The 23,085-nt window shown below is 36.8% G+C and overlaps 1 protein-coding gene across 1 annotated transcript; it reads left to right on the top strand.

Moving 5' to 3' along the window:
* Positions 1-1,339: 1,339 nt before the first annotated feature.
* LOC586594 (acyl-CoA 6-desaturase) lies at positions 1,340-21,694 on the top strand. Its single transcript, XM_030979297.1, has 12 exons — positions 1,340-1,558; positions 4,916-5,142; positions 9,729-9,875; positions 14,267-14,515; positions 15,874-15,933; positions 16,718-16,844; positions 17,109-17,185; positions 17,639-17,736; positions 18,343-18,442; positions 19,135-19,214; positions 20,162-20,287; positions 21,530-21,694. The coding sequence occupies exons 2-12, from the start codon at positions 4,924-4,926 to the stop codon at positions 21,597-21,599; spliced, it is 1,353 nt and encodes a 450-aa protein (XP_030835157.1). The 5' UTR covers positions 1,340-1,558; positions 4,916-4,923; the 3' UTR covers positions 21,600-21,694.
* Positions 21,695-23,085: the final 1,391 nt, after the last annotated feature.

Below are 23,085 nucleotides of genomic sequence, written 5' to 3'. Positions count from 1 at the left end.
GCTAATATTTCTCAATTTTGAATGCTTTAAAGGCACACTGTCCTACTTGTAGCTACTTGCTCCCTCTATATAGAAAACTTCCCCAATCGATGCCTGTTGGTCCCCACGATCCTCTTTTTCTTATGTTAAATGAGAGCTGAGTTAATGAGATAGCCACCTGTCACAGTGACCTCGCTGGCTCGCTGTGTGGTCTAATCCCTTCTGGCTGAAGTAGTAAAGCCTGCCTTTAATATATTATTTTTTCTAAAAACGGTTAAAAACAACTTTTTTTTTTAAAAGCCGACCGTAGATTTCAAGATTTTGGGGTCGGTCTCAAAGGGCAATACAACTTATTTTTTGTAGGCCTAAGTTACCTTTCCTCCCACACTTCGCCTCATAAGCTAGTATGATTTTATTTCAAACCATTGTTCTTCTGTTTCTCTACATTTAATGTATCATTTTATGTTAAATGTTGTAATCATCTTGAATAATGATTCGTTTTGATTTTGATTCGTCTTGTCCAAATGATACAAATTAGAGCTAAAAAGGTAAAAGCTCCAAAGGACCAGCTTATATCATCAAAATACTATGCATACCTGTTGAGAAAAAAACTGTACTTCACAACCTGAACAAATTGCAGAGCTACCCGACATAGCAACAAAGACACGTCATGTACACAAGATGTATTATTAATAAAATTTAATTCAAACAAAAAAATTTCACTTTAGAAGTTTAGTGGGATCTGTTTGTGTCTCTATTTTAAGCAGTGGCAATCCAGATCTTGGCCTGGGAGGGGGGAGGGGGTGCAAAACATCTCAGTTCTCTATTATCCAACCAGTCCACAATTTAACACCTATATGAGGGGCACCCGTTTTGTGGGAGGGGGTGGGGAGGTATCGACCAAAGGAACTTAAGTTTGGAATATAACCAGTGTAAGTCTTTTCAGAATGTCCCCATATTTCGTGCATGTCCATGTCAAAACTTACAATATAATTCCCTAACATTGTAACTTTACCTCTACTTTTTTTTAAAATTTTTAATTGGCTGCATTTGTTTTCCTTGATCGAGAATTTGTCAGGAAGGGCAAGTTGCCCCCCCCCCCCTTCTTAAAATACCCTAGTGGTTGTTATGCTATCATATATTAATGAGAACAACATAATATATATTCATTTCTGAAAAGAAATAAAGAACCTAACGATACGTAAGGTTTTACTACATTTAAAACAAAATAGAAATCTTCTAAGAGCAAAAAGGCAGTGACGTACAGTCCGTTGAACTCTTTACAAAGAGCTTTCCATAGTGCGCCGAGTGCCGAGCAGCCACTCAACTGAGAAACAGTTTTGTACATGCGCGCGATTCGTGTGCTCTTTTGTTTGTAGAGAATCTGTTAGAGGGAAACGCCGAATGGATGACATTATTATTCTCGAATAATTTATACGGAGAGGTCGCGAAACAGTGAGATGCCCGAACTGCTCCCCTTGATTATTTCGTCGTCTGCAAAAGGGTTGAATAGTTCGCTATTTTTGACTGGAAAACTACCTCGATCAGCTGGGTTTGTTTAATTCATTCTCATATATAGGTGAGCTTAAGTTTTTTATTATCAGAAATAATCGGATGTTTGAGTTTATATAACGAAAAATTACTGTTTGCATAAGAGTTTTCTGCTGGCTTCGCGGGGTACCTTTTCGTGTGTTGCATAATGATTTTACCCGCCTGTATGGGTCTAGTACTGGGCGGCTGATAATTTACTGAGACTTTTTATTTAAAAAAATAAAAATGACACACCCTTAAAATATTGTATTCTCCGTTAATCGTGTTTCTACGTATGGACTATTTAAAGTGCTTATCTTTTTTGAGCTGCCATAGTAGCCATCCATAGGCCTATCTTAGCTGAGCAAATCTAATCATGTTAATTGAAATTCACCTCGATATTATTGCGTATACACAATCATGATAATTATGCTCATATTATCGATGCTCATGAATTCGTGCCAACCCTCAAACCCCCGCCCTCTGAGATATTTCTTTTCTTCAATCGCTTAGGCCTACCACTAAATCAATAATCTGAGAAACATTCGTTGTACCGATTATAACAACATCCATTTAAACTAGCATGCGTGGCTGCAGCTGAGCAGGCCATCTAATTTGCATAACTTATATCTTACGAAACAGACTACTTTGTACCTACTATATTCAGCTTATTTCAAAATTAAGATTATCAAAACATCTTATTCCAAGAGATGTTATTTGCGACTTAAGATGGTTGCGATATCTGCTAAAACTGATTTTCAAAGCAAGCTTGAATGCCAAAATCCGCGTTACGTGCGTACACGATATGACAATTATTGTCATATCGTAGATCTAGAGTTGCATAAATATTTTTTTCAAGCGTTTAGCGAAATGATGGACCTGGCGAATTTCAGTCATATCTCATTCTTAAATTGTTACTTCGATGTTCAGATGTTAAAATCAATAAAAACACACATATACGTAATTTATTCTAAAAAAAAATGATCCGTCAGATAAGCAGGAAAAATAATGGTATGAATCGAAAACAGGTCGGTATGTTTTATTCTCACTGATCATACGATTCTGGTTGACCTGGACACCAGCTGCTCTATTATATCCTTCGGATCATTCGACGTTCCCCGGCCGGACGGACATGGCCATTAGCTTTACACAGACGTCCCTCAGTGGTCTGAATAATCATAGTCCTATATCTGTGCATGGGCAGATAAAGGTCATGATGTATTCCATTTATGTTGAAGTAATGTAACTAATCTTGTAATATTATGTTAAAATGTATATGTAATCATTCTGTTATTATTATGTTGTGTGCGTTGAATGAACAGTAAAATATCTTTCAAAACAAAAACATCAGTGTTTATGAAAGTTATGTAATCATTATAAATTATGCACCGGCGGAAGATTCTTTGACACACAGTCGGCAGTTTCTTCTCAAGAGGACAGACAAAAGGTATTCATGAAGGACATCCATCCCTTTGGTAGGGAACATTTTGAAATGGACAAAGAGGGACCTCTTCATGTGTAGAAGATCTGTGGATATTTCGGGGTCATTTTTACAAGTGCTTTCTGCGAAGTGGCTTAAATCGTCCTTAAAGGCATCGTTTGACAATGTTTCCAGTTTAACAAATCTAAGATGCATGGCTCTACATGTTATCAGTGTCTGTGATATGGTGCAATATTGAAGGCATAGAAAAATTGCGCTTCAAAATGATCATGAAGTGCCTCCAAAAAAATATCTTTGAGTGACCGGTTTTACTATACTCATTTTTCCCAGTAGATTGTAGTGTTATAAACGGCTTTTTGACATTTCGATTTCCAATCTTAAAAGTCATGGGATTCCTGACTGTTTATAATTTTGATTGCAGCATGAGCTAAATACAGGATTTTGTTTAGAATCTGAGGCAAAGCTACTTAATACCTTTAATGTCCGTCTCGGGTCAGACTTTCAGACATTGAAAGAGAAAACGTACTACAACCTTCGAGTTCCTCTATCAAGTGTTATACCTGTGAAATGTAAAGTGCTCTTCTAAAAGGGCAATCCAACCCTTGTAATAAGCTTTTTTTGTATGAAAGTAGAAAAAAACATAACAGAATGGCAAAATTTTGAAATGAATCGGAACAGTAAGGAAGTTATTAATGTTTGAACTATGAGATTACTAAGTATATGCGAATATCAAATTGGTAGTTTGGTGAGTGGATTGTGACGTAGGACGCGGATAACTCTCCCATTTGCCGTGTACAAAAAATATCATTAATTTCTGTTATTTTCGAAAGTTCCTTTTCCCTTGGGGCACTACTGAATATATGTTATAGATAGCATTATTATAGGTCCTCTAAAATAACACTCCTGAGCCATGAATTGTTGAACAATTTGAATTCTAGTCATTTTATATGTTGGATCAGATGGGAAAGTAGTCCGGCACTACATCACATTGACATTACCGCTTCAGCCAATTTGAAGTGCCCGTACACAATATAGTGATTACAATTTTCAAAATTGCATAACTTTAATTCTTATATTTAGTCAGATTTAATTGAAACTTTCGTCAGTTTGGTTCTCTGATTTTTCTGCTTACTTTTAGAGTAGTCGGTATTTGGGTAGGATTTCCCTTCAAGTTCTATACCATCGTAATTATATTGCATTGCGAGGTTGTAAGCCCTAGTTACCGATATACATTATTCAATTATTTAATGTACAGTCAAACCTGCTTTAGCGACCACCTGTATAGAAAGACTACATGTCCATAAAGATGGCGTAAATATTCATAATTGAATGACACATGCCCTTGAGACTAAAACAACAACAACAACAACCTCAACAATGGTGCACTTACGTGTACCCCTCCCCCTTCTTTCTCTATATAGTTTTCATATATTTTTCCCTCTTCTTTATTTTTCCCGTCATCGTTATGACAACAGATTTGTCAACATAAATTATAAGTAGGATGTCGTAGCTCCCCCAGCCCCCCTCCCGCACACACACAGTGATGCCATTCCCTCTCCCTTTCTTTCTCTATTATTTTGTTTGTTAGTTCTTTTCTTTGTTTATTCGTTTGTTTGTATAATTATTTGTTTGTGTAACAAAGACGATTGAGTGCGAATGTCAAAATTACAATAAACAGAAATAGCAAAAATTGACGCATTACCACATGATCCTTCGGTAATATTATACAGATATACTCATAAACTACAATAATATTGTCAACAATACAATAATATTTTCAACAATCTTTTCTTTGAGGAAAAAAAGAATATGACAGTTTAAATAATATTTAATTCAAATTCAATTTTGTTGCTTAAAATCCAAACGTGTAGGGTCATTCTCAATATTCTGTTATAAACGAAGGATAATGAAGAAGAAGAAAAAAGTCAATAAATTAATTGCATCTGGCATACATCTCTTTTGAAGTGGCAGCTATGTGTAAGAAAGAAGAACACTCGATGTCGTCGCCGGTCTCGACGACGACTGCTTCGAACACGGACACGACGTACACGTGGGAGGAAGTGAGAAAGCACACCGAGGTCGACGACAAGTGGTTGGTCGTCGACGGCAACGTCTACGACATCACCAAGTGGGCCAAACGACATCCAGGAGGGAACAAGGTTATTAGTCATTACTCGGGCCAAGATGCTACGGTGAGTTGATGCGAATGGAAGTGGTGGTGGTGGTGACAATGATGATGGTGGTGGTTGTAGTTGTGATGATGTGGAGTGATTAGGGTGGTGGTGGTGGTGACGATGGTGGTGATTATGATGGCGTTGATGGTGGTAGTATTGGTGACAATGATGATGGTGATGGTTGTGGTTGTGATGATAATGTGGAGTGATTAGGGTTGTGGTGGTGGTGACCATGGTGGTGATTATGATGGCGTTGATGGTGGTAGTATTGGTGACAATGATGATGATGGTGGTTGTGGTTGTGATGATAATGTGGAGTGATTAGAGTTGTGGTGATGATGGTGGTAATGGTGGTGTTTATGATGGCGTTGTTGGTGGTAGTATTGGTCACAATGATGATGGTGGTGGTTGTGATGATAATGTGGAGTGATTAGGGTTGTGGTGGTGGTGACGATTGTGGTAATGGTGATTATGATGGCGTTGTTGGTGGTAGTATTGGTGACAATGATGAAGGTGGTGGTTGTGGTTGTGATGGTAATGTGGAGTGATTAGAGTGGTGGTGGTGGTGACGATGGTGGTGATTATGATGGCAGTGTTGGTGGTAGTGGTAATGGTGGTGGTGTCGTGGTGATGATGATTATCACCATCACTTTGATCTTGAGGGTAATGGTGATGATGGTCGGTGTACGTGGTACTGGTTTTAGTGATGGCATAGTGATAATGATGGCCGTGATGGTGGTGGTGTTGATAATGATGGCGTCGATGGTGATGATGGTGGTGGTTGTGATGGTGGTGGTGATCTTGGTGGTGGGGGTAATGATAATGACGGACGTGATGGTGGTGGGGTGGTGGTGGTGATGATGGCGTTGATGGTGGTGGTTGTGACGGTGGTGGTACTGAGGATAATGATAATGAGGATGGTGGTGGTTGTGATAGTTGTGGCAATGGTAATGATAATGAGGATGATAATGATGATAGTGATGATAATGATGGCGTTGGTGGTGGCGGGCGGTGGTGTTGATGGTAGTGATGGAGACGGTGTTGATGATAACGATGGAGTTGATGGTGGCGGCGGTGATGATAATGATGGTTGTGGTAGTGACAGTGATAATTGTGGTCTTGGTGGTGGTGGTGGTGTTGATGGTGATGATGGTTGTGGTGGTAATATTCGCACTATATGAGGAAGTGGTTAAAGGAAAGAAAGGGACCTCATTTTACCACTAAAATAACTAAACAATTGAAGTCAGGGTATTCTACTGATATCTGGTATATAGGCCTACTGTCATTTGCTTTTCACAATGTCCCGATGTGTCGAAAGCCATTTCCCTCAGTACAAGAGCCGTGAATCGCTCTAAATACGCATTCACCGAAATTGAAAATACTTTACATCAGAGGTAGCGATGTCTGTAAAATACCCTCTCATCAATAGCCATTTTTTTTATCACAACACTGTTACTTATTTTGCGCTTAGTTTCGGGTTGACCTACACGATTTGTTGTATAGGTATAGAAATCGGAGAAGTGCGGTATTTTTTGTTGTTCATAGTGAGTAGACAACTTTTCCGGTCAAACTGCATATGCTTTCTTTGTCTGTTACCATTAACCATATTATGTTATTCAGAATATTTACTGACCGGATCCTTTTTTTTTTTTTTTTTTGCTTTTTCAATTGGACTTTTATGCCTCTCGCGCTGCATATATATATATATATATATACACGCACACACACACACACACACACACACACACACGAGCACACGCACACACACACACACATATACATATACATATATATATGTATATATACACTTAATTTCGTAAAGGGTATGTTGTTTGGATAAGTAAGTAAACAATTTATCGGAGTATAAAAGGTTAATGATTTTATGATATCATTTGATGAAAGTAAGCTTTTTTATAAATTGTAATTTTATAATTGGTATGTAGGTTGAATGAAAGACTAGATAATTTTTCGGGAAATAAAATTATATTAGTATAACAATATCATGTATATTATATGCGAAAAGTTTCTTTGATTCTAATTGTCTATTCCCCCTTCGTTGTCAACCGTCTTTTAAGAGAATTACAAGAATGTAAAGTAAAATTCTGTGTGAGCACGCATGTGTTATATCACACAGAAAAAAAAATTCTTCTCTATACCCTCTCCCAGTCTCCCTTTATGTAGTAACCCGGAATGCTATTGTTACACATACAATCAATAGCCTTGATATGTTATGGTCTGTTTAGATCGATCAATACTAAGGTATGGAGAGCTAAAGAATAGGTGCCTAAACTCTTTTTTAAAAGACTAGACAGGAGATTCATTAAAATAATGTCTAGCCAACTTTCTTGTCGAGCCATTGACAAGGTATTTATACGTTTGAATTATAGGATAATATTTTTAACGCATTTCTGCCATTTACTTAGACCAAAAAGAAAACGAAGGGAATTGTTATCGTGAAAAAATTATTTCATGTACTTTTCTCGTGGAAAGAATAGACTATTATTGCAGAAGAAAGATGTATCTCTTCTAACAGGGATGTCTCAATAACCAACAAGTTTTTTCTGTATTCAATCTCTTGCCTAAATTATCTTTCTTGACAATATATTTTCTTTGCTGTAAACGTAATCTATCATTTTAGACCGTAGAATATATATCCATTAAAAATGCATAGATTATCGACATAATAAATTAAAGCTAACACTGAGTATAACATTTCTCTTTTTAAGAAAAAGTCATTGGGAAGTTCATCCTAACATTGTTTACCACATAATATCACCAATAGCAACCATCAGATGTCACTATGACAAAATATTCAATTTTTAGGGATATAGCCTGCCGAGCTACTAGCACGTAGATACGGCATTTATTATTTCACATAAATTCACAACACTTGACCTGATAATTTTCTAAAGTATGAAAACAACTTCTATAAAGCGTGTCTGAGAATTCTACATACAGAATGTTTTTATACCTCTTAATATTAATCATGTGAAATCATAATTAATTTAACTTTTATGCCCTAACCCTAATTATGCCCGGGTTTTTAAAAAACAGAGATAAAACTGAATCAGCGCAAAACTCTGAAAAGACCCTTTGGCCACCGCAACTAAACCTTTGATGCAACAACTAGTCTCCTACAAATTATCATTATTTAGCTCACCCTTAAAAAAACCCACCATATTTAAAAACGTGCTAGTGTGCGGACCACCGCACCCTTATTTCGCATACCCTATTTTCATATTCAAATTAGGCCTAAACACCTTCGACGCAACAACACGCATGAAAATTTCGCGACAATCGAATTCGAAATTTGAAATTTGGAATGTAAAGATCAAATCAAACAAAGCCGATATATTTCATGCCGTCCAGTAGATATTTGACAAATAATGATAAAAGATAGGTTTTTAAAGTTGTATAGGCCTTGACGGTTAACATGGGTAAAGGGAATGCAATATTTCTCTGTTAACGCATAAAGAGAGAGAGATGCCACCATGCACCCCCCCCTCCCATCACCCATTTATTACCTTTAAAAGGGTTTAAGAATAAAATCACTGTCATTCATGTATTATGATTTATGATGGGATAATGTCATTTAAGGTGATCGGACGATGCGTTTCTCTTTTTTTTTCCTATTTCATCTTTTTTAGAAGTTCGAGTAAAGAATTGTTAATCAGTCTCTCTTTAGAATTATTCTGCAAAATTCGTCTCCTCTAAATCTCCACAGTGTATTTCGAAACATTCTTTCATTCATTTTTCCGTGACTCAGTATATACACAAGATGTGGAAAGATGCCTGAACGCATTGCTCAATCACCCTTCAGTTTTAATCTTGAGACATCATAAGAGAAATGATCGCTAGGGTCTCCTCGATCATTCGACGTTGCATCGAAAGACCCTGACTTAAAAATCGAACGTTAAATATCTTCAGATTGATAATCCAATAACGCGACTCACGTTTTATCAATTAGTCAATAAGATACTGAAGATAAATAACAAAAACAAATCTAGATAAGCATTCCGACTATTTGCTAAATCCTTGCTTAATTTGAGTGTTCTATTTGATAGGAAAATACGAGAGATGTATTGCTGTTTTCTATATGTTTATTTCTGTGGCGCTTCTTTTTTTCTATAAAGAAAATGATATCAATTTTGATGGGAAAAAACACACCTATTCATATACATGATCTAAAATATATTCAGATTCAGATTCATGAGACATTTTCTTCTAGAACTCAAATTAATACAAAATGAAATCTACTTAAATGGAGGAAGAAGACGAACTGCCGTGAAAGCACGAATCTTGTAAGAGAGAGAGAAAGGGAGGGAGAGGGGGAGATAGAGAGGGGGGGCTAGAGGGAAGTAAAGAGACAGAGAAAACAAATCTAGAGAGAGAGAGAGAGAGATAGAGACAGCGAGAGAGAGAGAGAGAGAGAGAGAGAGGGAGGGAGAGAGAGAGAAAAAACAAACAGACAGAGACAGAGATAGATAGAGAGGGGGGTTGTTGAAAAGGGGAGACATGTGTAATTATATTTCGATATGGTATGGAGAGGGTCAATAGTTGTTCATCTTAATATTATTATTCAATCATTCATTCGTTCATTTCAGGATGCATTCGGTGCGTTTCATCGTGATCGCCAGTTCGTCAACAAATTCCTCAAACTGTATCGCATCGGACGGGTCGACGACGACGACAACCGGAGCAGCGAACTCGCACACGACTTCGATAATGTGAGGGAGCTAACAAAGACAATGGTAATGAAACAATATTTTTGTTACATCATATTGGAATAGATGGGTGAAGAAAAACAAACACAAGATGAAATAATTGAGAAAGAAAAATAAAAATAAAACTAGAAATTGAATTCGTCATGGTGACGAATTAGGTGGTCTGTTTTCAATTTTATGATCATTGAAAAGTCAAAAAAGAAAAAAAAAAAAAAATTGTTGGAGACGCCCGGACTCGAACCAGGGACCTCGAGGTCGGAAGTCAAGTGCGTTACTGATATACCAAAACATTTCCCATAGAGAATACACGTAAACGGAAAATGAAATTCTCAAATCCCACTTTGCAAGTGAAATATGAGCATGATCCCGTCATCTAATCGAGAAATAAATGGCACACTTGTGATAGCTTATTGTCTCAACTACAACATACTCAAAGCTCAGCGTAAACAAAGATAAAACGACAGAGATATTGCTCGCGACAGACGAGAATGTAGAATCCAGTTTTGAGAAAAAGTCATGTCCCATAGAGAATACACGCAAAATGTGAAAAATTGACATGCCTCCTTTAATCGCGAAAATACGCCATGATGCCCTTGTCAAAATGAAATATCGTGGTTACTGCATTTGTAGACAATATTCTCAGGTAGAACATATCAAAATTTGGAAGAAAATTAATCAATATTTACAAAGATACAATCAATTTTCCAAAAATATGATGACGTCATAATATGCAAATTGAAATTTTGAGTTCGGAGGCCATTATGATGACGTCATGAGTCAACTGAGGGTCAAATGAGACATGGAATCATATCTCCAACTCATGCTTTTTCTAATCATGATATAAAAGTTGGGGTCAATGGACTATCTGAAGAGCTATTATGATTTTTAAAATGGCATGTTTTTGATCAAATTTGCATTATATTGCCCATAGCAGCACGCGCGGATTTTGAACTTTGACGCGCGCTCACGGCCTTATGAAAGGTCAAGGGTGACTGAAAAAAAATGTAAATTGTCATTTACGGTAAGAGGAATCTAAATCATGTAAAAATTTTGAATTTGACCTTTTCCGCGCGCTATGAGCGCGCGCAACGCGCGCGGGGACACTTACGGACGGAAAATTTTGAAATGCTTAAAATGACCTGATTCGTACTCCCCTTTAATAGTTGAGTGATTTTGAGCATTTGTAAATTTTGACGCACGCGTACGTGCGCGTCGTGACCTTTATGTGACCTTTGATGACTTGACCTGTTGACCCTTGACCTGAAGTATATGTGATATGAATATGAATGACCTTTGCTTATGCATCACGAAGATATGATGGATAACGTGATTTCACAAAATGGCGCCTGGATGACGTCACGATGACCTTATGACCTTGAAAATGTTCCTGTCACGTCTCATGACAATGATCTATAACTGTTTCAAAATTGAAAGAAATTAACACAACCGATCTTGAGTTAACCGATAAACAAAAAACGGGAAGAAATAAAAATAAATAATAATAAATAAATAAACTAGAAATTTAATTCGTCATGGTGACGAATTAGGTGGTCTGTTTTCAATTTTATGATCATTGAAAAGTCAAAAAAGAAAAAAAAATGAAGAAAAAAAATTGTTGGAGACGCCCGGACTCGAACCAGGGACCTCGAGGTCAGAAGTCAAGTGCGTTACCGATATACCGAAACATTTTCTATTGAGAATACACGTAAACGGAAAATTGAATTCTCAAATCCCTCTTTGCAAGTGAGATATGAGCATGATCCCGGCATCTGATCGATAAATAAAGGGCACACTTGTGATAGCTTATTGTCTCAGCTACAACATACTCAAAGCTCAGCGTAAACAAAGATAAAACGACGGAGATATTGCTCCCGAAAGACGAGCATGTAGAATCCAGTTTTGAGAAAAAGTCATGTCCCATAGAGAATACACGCAAAATGTGAAAAATTGACATGCCTCCTTTAATCGCGAAAATACGCCATGATGCCCTTGTCAAAATGAAATATCGTGGTGACTACATTTGTAGACAATATTCTCAGGTAGAACATATCAAAATTTGGAAGAAAATTAATCAATATTTACAAAGATACAATCAATTTTCCAAAAATATGATGACGTCATAATATGCAAATTGAAATTTTGAGTTCGGAGGCCATTATGATGACGTCATGAGTCAATTGAGGGTCAAATGAGAAATGGAATCATATCTCCAACTCATGCTTTTTCTAACCATGATATAAAAAATGGGGTCAATGGACTATCTGAAGAGCTATTATGATTTTTAAAATGGCATGTTTTTGATCAAATTTGCATTATATTGCCCATAGCAGCACGCGCGGATTTTGAACTTTGACACGCGCTCACGGCCTTATGAAAGGTCAAGGGTGACTGAAAAAAATGTAAATTGTCATTTACGGTAAGAGGAATCTAAATCATGTAAAAATTTTGAATTTGACCTTTTTCGCGCGCTATGAGCGCGCGCAACGCGCGCGGGGACACTTACGGACGGAAAATTTTGAAATGCTTAAAATGACCTGATTCGTACTCTCCTTTAATAGTTAAGTGATTTTGAGCATTTGTAAATTTTGACGCACGCGTACGTGCGCGTCGTGACCTTTATGTGACCTTTGATGACATGACCTGTTGACCCTTGACCTGAAGTATATGTGATATGAATATTAATGACCTTTGCTTATGCATCATGAAGATATGATGGATAACGTGATTTCACAAAATGGCGCCTGGATGACGTCACGATGACTTGATGACCTTGAAAATGTTCCTGTCACGTCTCATGACAATGATCTATAACTGTGTTAAAATTGAAAGAAATTAACATAACCGATCTTGAGTTAACCGATAAACAAAAAACGGGAAGAAATAAAAATAAATAATAATAAATAAATAAATAAATAAATAAAGAAAGAAAATTCTGACGAAATTAATAGGTGGTCTGTTGACAACAGACCACCTAATAAATAAATAAAGAAAGAAAATTCTGACGAAATTAATAGGTGGTCTGTTGACAACAGACCACCTAATAAACACAACAAAATAATAAGTTCATTCCTGAGCGACTCCTCATAATTTCTGAACCGCAAAGTTCTGAATAAGTAGTACTCGATACACTAGAGAAAGGATAATGATGTGACTTTTTTAATGTGGCAATGTTGTCTTCAAAACATACATGCTCGTTCAAGCATGACGTGACGGATACCTCTGATTCTCACACTGATAAGTTACATAAGAACCACATGACTTGTACAGTCCCTCTACGTTAATTTGTTCGAAACGTTGTGGTTCGAAAATTATGAGGAATAAACTCACCAGGATAAACTTGATTTTGTTGTTGTGTTTATATGGTAATTTGTTTTGCAAATTGATCGCTCGGGTTTCTCAGGACAATAACCCCGGACAACCATCCCGGACAACTAACCTAGACAAGAACGGGTCACCTATTCCCAGAACAGTTAACTCTCCAGCAATTTGTTGTGGTATAAAGTAGTTCATTCACTTGTCCCGCAATCCGAGGGTTAAGGGTTCAAACATCCTAGCCCGGCTTTAAGCAGTGGTTTTCCAAGGGTCTAATGGGTCTTTTGTTCTAGAATCGTTCGTATCAATGTTTTAGCCTTCTCAAGGATGCCTCTGCATAATAAACACGACGACAAAATAAACATTGAGCTATTCTTCATTCCTATTTTTTTATTTTTGCTTTAATTAATCAACAAGAAGTCCGTGATTGTTTCTTCTTCTTCTTCTTCTTCTTTTTTCTTCTTCTTCTTCTTCTTCTTCTTCTTCTTCTTCTTCTTCGTCTTCTTCTTCTTCTTCTTCTTCTTCTTCTTCTTCTTTGTCTTCTTCTTCTTCTTCTTCTTCTTCTTCTTCTCCTTCTCCTTTTTTTCTTCTTATATTCTTCTCCCTTTTCCTCCTTCTTTCTTTCCCTCTCCTTCACCTTCTTTCTCTTCTTCCTCTTCTTCTTCTTCTTCTTCTTCTTCCTCGTCTTCTTCTTCTTCTTCTTTGTCTTCTTCTTCTTCTTCTTCTCCTTCTCCTTTTTTCTTCTTATATTCTTCTCCCTTTTCCTCCTTCTTTCTTTCCTTCTCCTTCACCTTCTTCCTCTTCTTCTTCTTCTTCTTCTTCTTCTTCTTCTTCTTCTTCCCCTTCTCCTTTCTTTCTTCTTATGTTCTTCTCCCTTTTCCTCCTTCTTTCTTTCCTTCTCCTTCACCTTCTTCCTCTTCTTCTTCTTCTTCTTCTTCTTCTTCTTCTTCTTCTTCTTCTTCTTCTTCTTCTTCTTCTTCTTCTTCTTCTTCTTCTTCTTCTTCTTCTTCTTCTTCTTATCCTCCTTATATATGCTCCTTTATCTTTCTTGTTTTAATATTTCTTTTAATCATTTATTTTATTTTATTTTATTGATATACCACCAGGATCTGTACAAGCCCAATTTCTGGTTCTATGCTTTCCAGCTGGGCCACATCATCGCTCTCGAGGTCCTGGCCTACGCCACCGTGCGCTACTTCGGGGCCAACATCTTCTCCTTCCTCCTGGCCGGTCTCTTCATGGGGACCAGCCAGACACAGGGGGCCTGGCTCAACCACGACTTCGGTCACCTCTCCGTCTTCAAATCCACCAAGCTCAACTACATCGTGCAGGAGTTCGTTTTTGCTGGGATTCAGGTAAACGCGGTCCTGGGCCCTGTTTTATAAAACTTGTTACCAATAACATGTTACAAGCTACTGTTATAAGCTACTGAAATCGTGGCACCTGATTGGCTGAGAGCAAATTTGTCATAGAAATTCAGCAGTTGTTATACATAACAATTTTTATGAAACGGGCCCCAGATGTGTACATGAGGAATGTTTTATGATGTAGCAGTGCTAAACGACAGAAAAAAACATTCTCATTCTGACGGAACTACAGGAAATAATTCAAATCGTCATTTGATTTTGTCGGAGGGGAAGGCTATCAAAATCGCCTTTTGTTTAAAATCAAACAGGGACCTGTTTCACAAAGCCTTTTTTCAATGACAAATGACAAAAATACGTGACAAATCTGCTGATAACCAATCAGAAGCAAGGATTTCTCTAGCTTATAACAAAAACTGTCATCTGTCACTGATGACAAGTTTTGTTAAATGCAGCCCTGGTGTTTTTTATAGGAGAGATCAATTCCAATACTTTTGTATACGTGTGCATGTGAACCCATGAATTAGTGTGTGTGTGTGTGTGGGGGGGGGTGGGGGGCTACACCCCGGGTAGGCCTATTTATTTATTTAGGTAGTATAGGTTTATTTTCAAGTTTTCGTTTTGTAGGTGCTGAGTTGGACCCCGCTCCTGCTCTGCAAAAACCATATAGTACTGGGGATGGATGGGTGTAACTTTAAGAAAACTCGTCCTGGTATTGCTCTTATGGTCACTATAATTTTGTTTACAATGCCCAGCAATCCTGATTTATATTCCTTAATCCTCTACAAGTAGTGCCGTCGTTCATCTCCCTATAAAGCACCAGAGGAGCTGAAATAGAGGGGCTTTATACTATATTCGTTATAACCTAAAATGGTTTTACGACAGCTGTTCGGTAGCAGGGGTAAATCGTTTATTGTCCTATAGAAACAATGATTTTCTCCCCGTTTCATGTTAAAGGAAAAGACCAGTTATGGTCATGCGATTGCATTGTGAAAGAAACGTTGTGGAATCGATCAGAAAAGGTTGATCATCTAGCATGTAGCATCTGCAAGGTTCTGGAATCATCAAAATGATAAGAAATTTGGCCCATTCTTCGTAAAGTTACAAGCACTATACACAGAAAGATGTATATGGGACTACCCTATATCTCTCACAGACCATGAGAGAAACAAATTTACCAAATATATGAATTAGTAGGCGGTTTCCCGGCAAATTTTTTATCTTCATGTATTAGTCAAAACATATTCTTTCACATGATTGGTAATGAGAGCTTCCATTTCATTTTTTGAAATTGGGGCGTTTCCAATACTGGTCTTTACCTTTAATTGTTCTGTTTCTGTTTTATACAGGGTGCACCGGCGTCTTGGTGGAAGTATCGTCATTATCAGCACCATGCTAAACCAAACGTGGTAAGTCACACCCTCTAATGACGGATTGAGAAGGGCACAACCGACCCGTAACGCCCCCCCCCCCCTTAAAAAATCAATCTTGCGTACCAGTAACACACAAAATACCCCCACTTATTATTGTTTTCAAGCCTTTTTAAACGTTTTAGCCAAAATGTCGCCCAAAATTTTACACCCCCTTCCTTTTTTTGTGTTGTCTTTCTGGTCAGAGACATCTAGATCTATCATGGCCTTCTGGACGGTCATGTGACTTTTAGTCAACTGTATATATTGTATAGAGACCCATATTCTGCCTTCTTTATTAAAAAGAGTTTCTCATGTAAACTTGTGGTATAGAAACCTGTAAATAAAGAAAATGTGTCTTTGGAGATCACGTCTTTTACTTTCCTTGATCAGTCATTTCGAAGTACTGAAGTACTCAATAAATTTTACTAATGATCCTTTGACTAAACACCTGAGAATTGACTCTCTCAATCTATCTCTCTCTCTCTCTCTCTCTCTCTCCCTCTCTCCCTCTCTCTCTCTCTCTCTCTCTCTCTCTGTATCTATCTATCTCTCCCCCTCTCCTCTTTCTCCCTCTTTCTCTCTTCCGCCCTCACTCTCTCTCTCTCTCTATCTCTCTCTCTCTCTCTCTCTATCCCTCCCCCTCTCTCCTCCCCCTCTCTCTCTCTCTATCTTTATCCCTTCCCTCCCCCCTCTCTCTCTCTCTCTCTCTCTCTCTCTCTCTCTCTCTTTCTATCTTCCTTTCCCTCCTTCTCCCTCTACTTCCCTCTCTCTCGATCCCCAGATCAACAAGGATCCCGACATCAAGATGGAAATTTTCTTTCTCGTTGGGGACACGGTACCCAAGGAAGTCGCCAAAGCAAAGACAGGATTTATGCCATACCAACATCAGCATAAATACTTTCCTTTTCGTAAGTCATATTCAATCATTCATTTCAGGACCTCTGTATGAAGCAATGAATATAGAGCTATCCGAGCTTCATGATTCGTTATACTTATAATGTATGCATTTTTATTTAATAGGAAATTAATCAAGATTAATACTTTAAGTATTTTCAATGGAGAGAAATGTATTCTTATTTGAATTTAATGAAGTAAATCAACCAACTGTTTGTAATATTGTCGTTTATGATACTCGACATGCAAATAACATATTATATTTTGTTTTATTCCAGTTTTGCCGATATTTCTGATTCCCGTGTACTATACCTTCGAGTTCTTCCGTTACGTCATCAAACGTAGAGAATGGGTGGTAAGTCTAACTTAATTCAACAAAAAAATCTATGCGCAACAAGATAAGTTTATTCTTTTCATTGTACCTTTCTTCGTCAATTGTAACCTTCTTTATCAATTGCAGGTCTTCATCATTTTAGAAATTTTGCTTATATTGGGGTTTTTTGAGAAAAATAGAATAAAGACTTTATATGAAGAAAAAAATAGTCTAACTTCCTTTGATAAACTCCTCAAAAATGTTGGAGTTTCATCAATTATATCTCTCTTCTAATGAGATGAATACCACTTCGTTTATTATCGTTCAAAGGTATGTTTATTCCTCTTTAAAATGAATCCATATTTGTTATGATTTTTTGTTATCCGAGGTATTCATGTTTGCCCTCTTTTTTTAATTACTTTTATCTTTTTTGTTGTTGGAATACTTCGTTTATTCATTTGTTTATTCATATGTTTATTTATTTCATTCCTTCAGGAGTTAACATTAATGATTGCTTTCTTCGTTCGGCTTTTCTACCTCTTTGCTCCGTTCCTCGGATTCGTTGGGGCGCTTCTCCTCTTCATGCTAGCAAGGTAAAGATCAACTTTTGTAGAATGATGTAGAATAATTTTTGACGGAGACTCCGAACATGACAATGATTTTTCTTAGAAATCATCAATAATTCTATTTAAAAATGACGACTCAGAACGCTCAGAAAAACAGCCCAGTTTCGGAGCTGTATTGCGCAATAGCATATGACGTCTCTGCAGGAGATTTCTCGGTAATAAGGAGGCTTTAAAATTTCTTTAAAAAGGCAAACTATGATATTAATTGAGGGAAAAAAGACATTTATCCGAAAAATAATATGTACTTGATAATCCCATTCATGAATTACAATGAGATTGTAAGATCCTTAGTTGTAGGACAAATCGGACATGCCCACAATGACGTCAAATGCGTCATCAAGCCACGTGACCGTATTGCCCTTTTTTTCGAGGGGCGTAGCCCAGCAAGCGTGAGATCTGTGAAAAATGGATGGTAATTATTATCATATTTTGGTCAATTTAGAGATTTTCTGAAAAATCAGAGGCTGGAATATTAATAAGTAGAGGTGTATTCATGTTTTGAAAGGCTGTGTTGGTTGGGTTAGAGTGGCCGTTTAAACGTTTATTATCCCTTTTCATCCTTCACGGCTTTAGGACTATTCAGAGTACGTGGTTTGTGTGGGTGAGTCAAGCAAATCATATCCCAATGGCTGTTGAACACGATGAAGCAGATCAGCACTGGGTTCAACTACAGGTCAGCTGATATTTTCAATATTCTTTTGTATTTGTGCTCTTTTTACCATAGAGTAATAATGAAAATACGTCTAATGGGCAAGAAAAAAGGGCATACATTATGTAGTAGCAGTGATAGTAGAAGTAGTAGTAGTAGTGATAGTAGAAGTAGTAGTAGTAGTAGTGATAGAATTAGTAGCAGTAGTAGTATTAGTAGTAGTATAGTAGTAGTAGTAGTAGTAGTAGTAGTAGTAGTAGTATCAGTGGCATTAGTAGTAATATTAGAGTAGTAGTTGTATGAGTGATGGTATAATACATAACAGTAGTATTTGTAGTAATAGTAGTACAGTGAATTTTCGTATTTCTTTCTCTCTTCGTTCATTCTGGGGATTTGTGTTATACTTTATGCGATTAATACATTTTATATATTATATCATTATTATTATATTATTATTATCATTATATCAATGCACAAAAAAGTTTTACTTTAGTTTCATTTTCAAATGAAACTCGATAACTGTCGTAGATTTGAAAAGAGCATACATGCAATGCATCGTGCACAAAATATATTACACGTGATGTGTTGGCTCATTTTTCAACGATTCCACGAAAATATATTTTATATATTGAATTAACGAAATAATAAATTCTTGTATAACAAAATTATATGTGTTTTCCTGAAAGTCATGCATTTTGTGCACCTTTCTCCCACAGATGAATGCAACATGTAACCTGGAATCATCAACGTTGATTGATTGGTTTACGGGTCATCTCAATTATCAAGTAGAACATCAGTAAGTGGATTTAAGACAGGGACTTGGTAACATTGTTCAGATGAGAGAAAATGGTGCTAGGTATAGTGACTTCAATGCTAGATGTACAATTAAAGATAATCTGAAAGTTTGAGTGAAAACAACCATTATTGATGATAGAAATTGGGAAAAACTGTTTTGATCGATTCCTTAATTCTCCCAACTATATTATTACAATTTAATTACATTTTAGGTGAATGTAAATGAATTGGCTCTATATACCATTCCAAAAATTTAAGTGTTGACAGATTTGTTAAAGCCTGTTTCATGTCTTATTTTCATGGGAAAACTGTTAGGAAAATTCAAAAATGGTTGGGAGAATTTACTGTTACAGGGTGTTGCAGTGACGTCTTCAAAGAAAATCATGAATATAGTTGTGGTTTGTACAGTAGAAGGAATATAATAAGTAACATTTCATACAAAAATTACGCAGTTTTTTCAACAACCTTCAACAATGTTACCGAGACAGGGATCGATGCAGGGGCACAGGGGTATGCAGGTGCCCTTCATCAATCAAACAGCGTGAAGAAAAGAGGAGGGGGAGACGGAAGGGAGGTGGGGGAGATTGGAAAGAAGATGATAACAGTGTTGTAATGTCTTGATGTTCGGCCTTGGCCTTAATGCGCCTTTAAGGCCTATTTTCCCATGCCTTAATTGGGCTTGGATGCCTTAGCCTGAGCCTCGGCCTTGGCATTGAGGGTTTAAAGTCTTGATATTTTCCAGATAAATCAAGGCATGTGTGCGATTGTAATATGGTACCTGGCCGGAATACCCCCAGGGAGCGGAGCATGTGTACTAGTATGTGCGGATTAGCAATTGAATTCAATGACCGGGTCATAATGAATACACAATGTTAAGTTCTATACAAATGTGACTATTATTTAAATACATGCTTATTTCATTTTATTTGCATTAATTTCCCTTTTTAGTCTTTTCCCGACCATGCCAAGGCACAACCTGCATAAGATAAGGCCTTATGTACAATCGATGTGTGAGAAACACAACATCCCTTATATCAGGAAACCATTCTGGACAGCCATGGCAGACATTTTGCGGTAAGACTGACTTTAATTTCCCTTTCCTTCAATTTCTGCATGAAATCAACAAGTTCAAAGTTTTATAATCACAGAATGAAAGACATGTCCATGATTTTGCTCTACATCTTTACTGAAAGTCGATCGCAGTTACATTAAAAGTATAATTAAGTATATTCTTATGGAATTTCAAAGTTAGATTGCCATTTATGAACAGAGTACCGAAGCTGTGACGTCATAAAAATCTATTTTTAGAATTTCTCTATTTTTTCTTCATTTTCCTAGTCATTAGGAGCCAGAGCATATAACACTGACTTCCTATAGGAAATATATTCATTCAGATGGTCATATCTCAGCCAATACTTAACATATTAATTTGGTTTTTCGACATTTGGACATTATTTTTGATGCTTTTTCGGGAAATGACAAAAAAATTGAGAAATTCTAAAAATAGAATTTTGATGACGTCACACTTCACCACTCTACACGATCGCAACTAATTTCGAAAATTAAATTAATACCCTAATGTATATGTCCCACGGAAATCATGCTCATATATAACGTGGTAGCAATAATTATTCGCACATTTCAACAAGTAATGGACAAGGCTATTAAAATCTGTCCCTCGGAAAGGACGTTAAATGGGGGCCCTGTGTACAGGGCCCCCTTGCACTATTCGTATAAGAGTAGGAGGAAACCCCGGTGTAGTGGTCCACCTGCACACCCCAATCAGGCCGAGTATATACAACATCTGCAAGAATCTTCAGTATTGAAGGAGGCAGATTATCTTGAAGAAGAAGAAGAAGAAATTGAAAGTTGATTTCTAGAAAGTCCCCTCGATCGTATTCTTGTCAAGAAATGCTCTCTCTATATACGTACTCGCCACGTTTTATGTCACTATATTTGTAATACTAAACGTTACCATATCTCTTTAATTGTGAGATATAAGCTATATTGCAAAGCAGTTGTTTTGTACTGAAGAGACTATCCTGTATAAAGAACACAGAATAAATATTTCATTTGGCATGTTTGATGTGTCTTGTACTGTTTTTTTTATATCTCAAGACATTCAATAAAGTGAAAGTACTGTTCTCGACGTATTTCATGAGACATGGTACCGTTTAGCAATTAGCAGTACTGCTTATTTTTAAATAACACACGTCGTCTCAAATGCTTAAACTATAGTCACCAATCAGTATTTGATAAATCAATGCTCAATGTTGTTTTATAGATGTTTATCCTCTTATTATCTATCACCAACAGATCCTTGAAAAAGTCGGGCAATAAGTGGTATGAGCTTTACAACATGCTCGACCCAGCCGGTGACCACTGACCTACACAAACCTTTGGATACAGGTCTAGAAAGCATCCCTGACGTTAGTCTATAATCTTGGCCGGTTTATTTTACAGTCAAACCTCTCTATAAAGGCCACCTGTCTTTATCGGTCTCCCTCTTTTTGTTTTCTTTTTGTTCTTGGCATTTCAGTCATAAAGTTAATTTCGTAAAAGGTATGTTGTTTGGATAAGTAAATAATCAATTTATCGGAGTATAAAAGGTTAATGATTTTATGATATTATTTGATGGAAGTAAGCTTTTTTTATCGATTGTATTGTAATTTTGTAATTAGTATGTTAGGTTGAATAAAAGACTAACAAAAATTCTGGAAATAGAATGATATTAGTATAACAATATCATGTATACTATATACCAAAAGTTTCTTTAAATCTAATTGTCTATTCCTCTTTCTTTGTAAACTGTCTTTTAAAGACCTACTGTACTACTTATAGCTACTTGCGCCCTCTACATAGTAAACAATGCCTAATCGGTGCATGTTGATCCCCCATGATCCCCTTTTTATTATGTTAATTAAGAGCTGATTTGATGATATAACCACCTGTCAGTGACCTTAAAGGGTGGTCTAATCCCCCCCGGTCAAACTAGTGCAGACGGGGTTTAAGAGAAATCCAAGAATGTGAAGTAAAATTCTGTGTGAGCACTCATGTGTTATATCACACAGAAAAGGATGTAAATATGACATAATATAATCTAGATTTATAAGGACTGACTAATGTTTCATTTTACATCCATGTCAAACTTGTTTAGAGAGCTCGGCAACGGAGCTCCCACTTGCTTACGAATGAACCATATATAGTTAAACCTGTCCATAGCGACCGCCCAAGGGAAACACAGAAAGTGGCCTTTGTAGACAGGTGGTCTTTGTAGACAGGTTCCTTAAGTACAATGTTTCGATGAGAAACCATTTACAAGGGAAACAATAAATGTGGTCCTTGTTGACAGGTGGTCTTTGTAGACAGGTGGTCACTAAAGCAGGTTTGACTATATAGGCAAATGAAACAAACCTTTATAGTTGGTTATGACATAATTAAAATTGGAATGATTGTGTATGGTCACGTACTTGGAACCTTAAATATTTTGATAAAAACCGACTAAGCCGTGCTGAAAATCACAAACAATAAGTTAAGCACGCACACAGACTTAAGTATGTGGGATGATAAACTCATTTGCCATCAGGAGTGGTAAACTATTCAACCATGAAAGCAAATTGATCCAGAAAATGAAACAAATTAATAGTGTAGACATTTTAAACGAAATTGGATAAACAGTAAGCCAGTAATGGATTTCTGAACTTGTATAATTATCCCCGTCATACAGGAAAAATGATTGTGTCACGGATGACTATCATAGCGATTTTACGAGTAAGAGATCATTTAGTAATGTTGTTTTCGGTGGAATGCTAGATAAATTGAATCATTTGCTTTGCAAATTTGAGAGAAAAGTCATTTCGGTGAAGCAAAGT

Source organism: Strongylocentrotus purpuratus, unplaced genomic scaffold (assembly GCF_000002235.5).
Source record: "Strongylocentrotus purpuratus isolate Spur 01 unplaced genomic scaffold, Spur_5.0 spur5_scaffold_10, whole genome shotgun sequence".
NCBI lineage: Eukaryota > Metazoa > Echinodermata > Echinoidea > Camarodonta > Strongylocentrotidae > Strongylocentrotus > Strongylocentrotus purpuratus.
The sequence above is the reverse complement of the archived record's forward strand: the minus strand, read 5'-3'. Positions and strand labels throughout refer to the sequence as shown.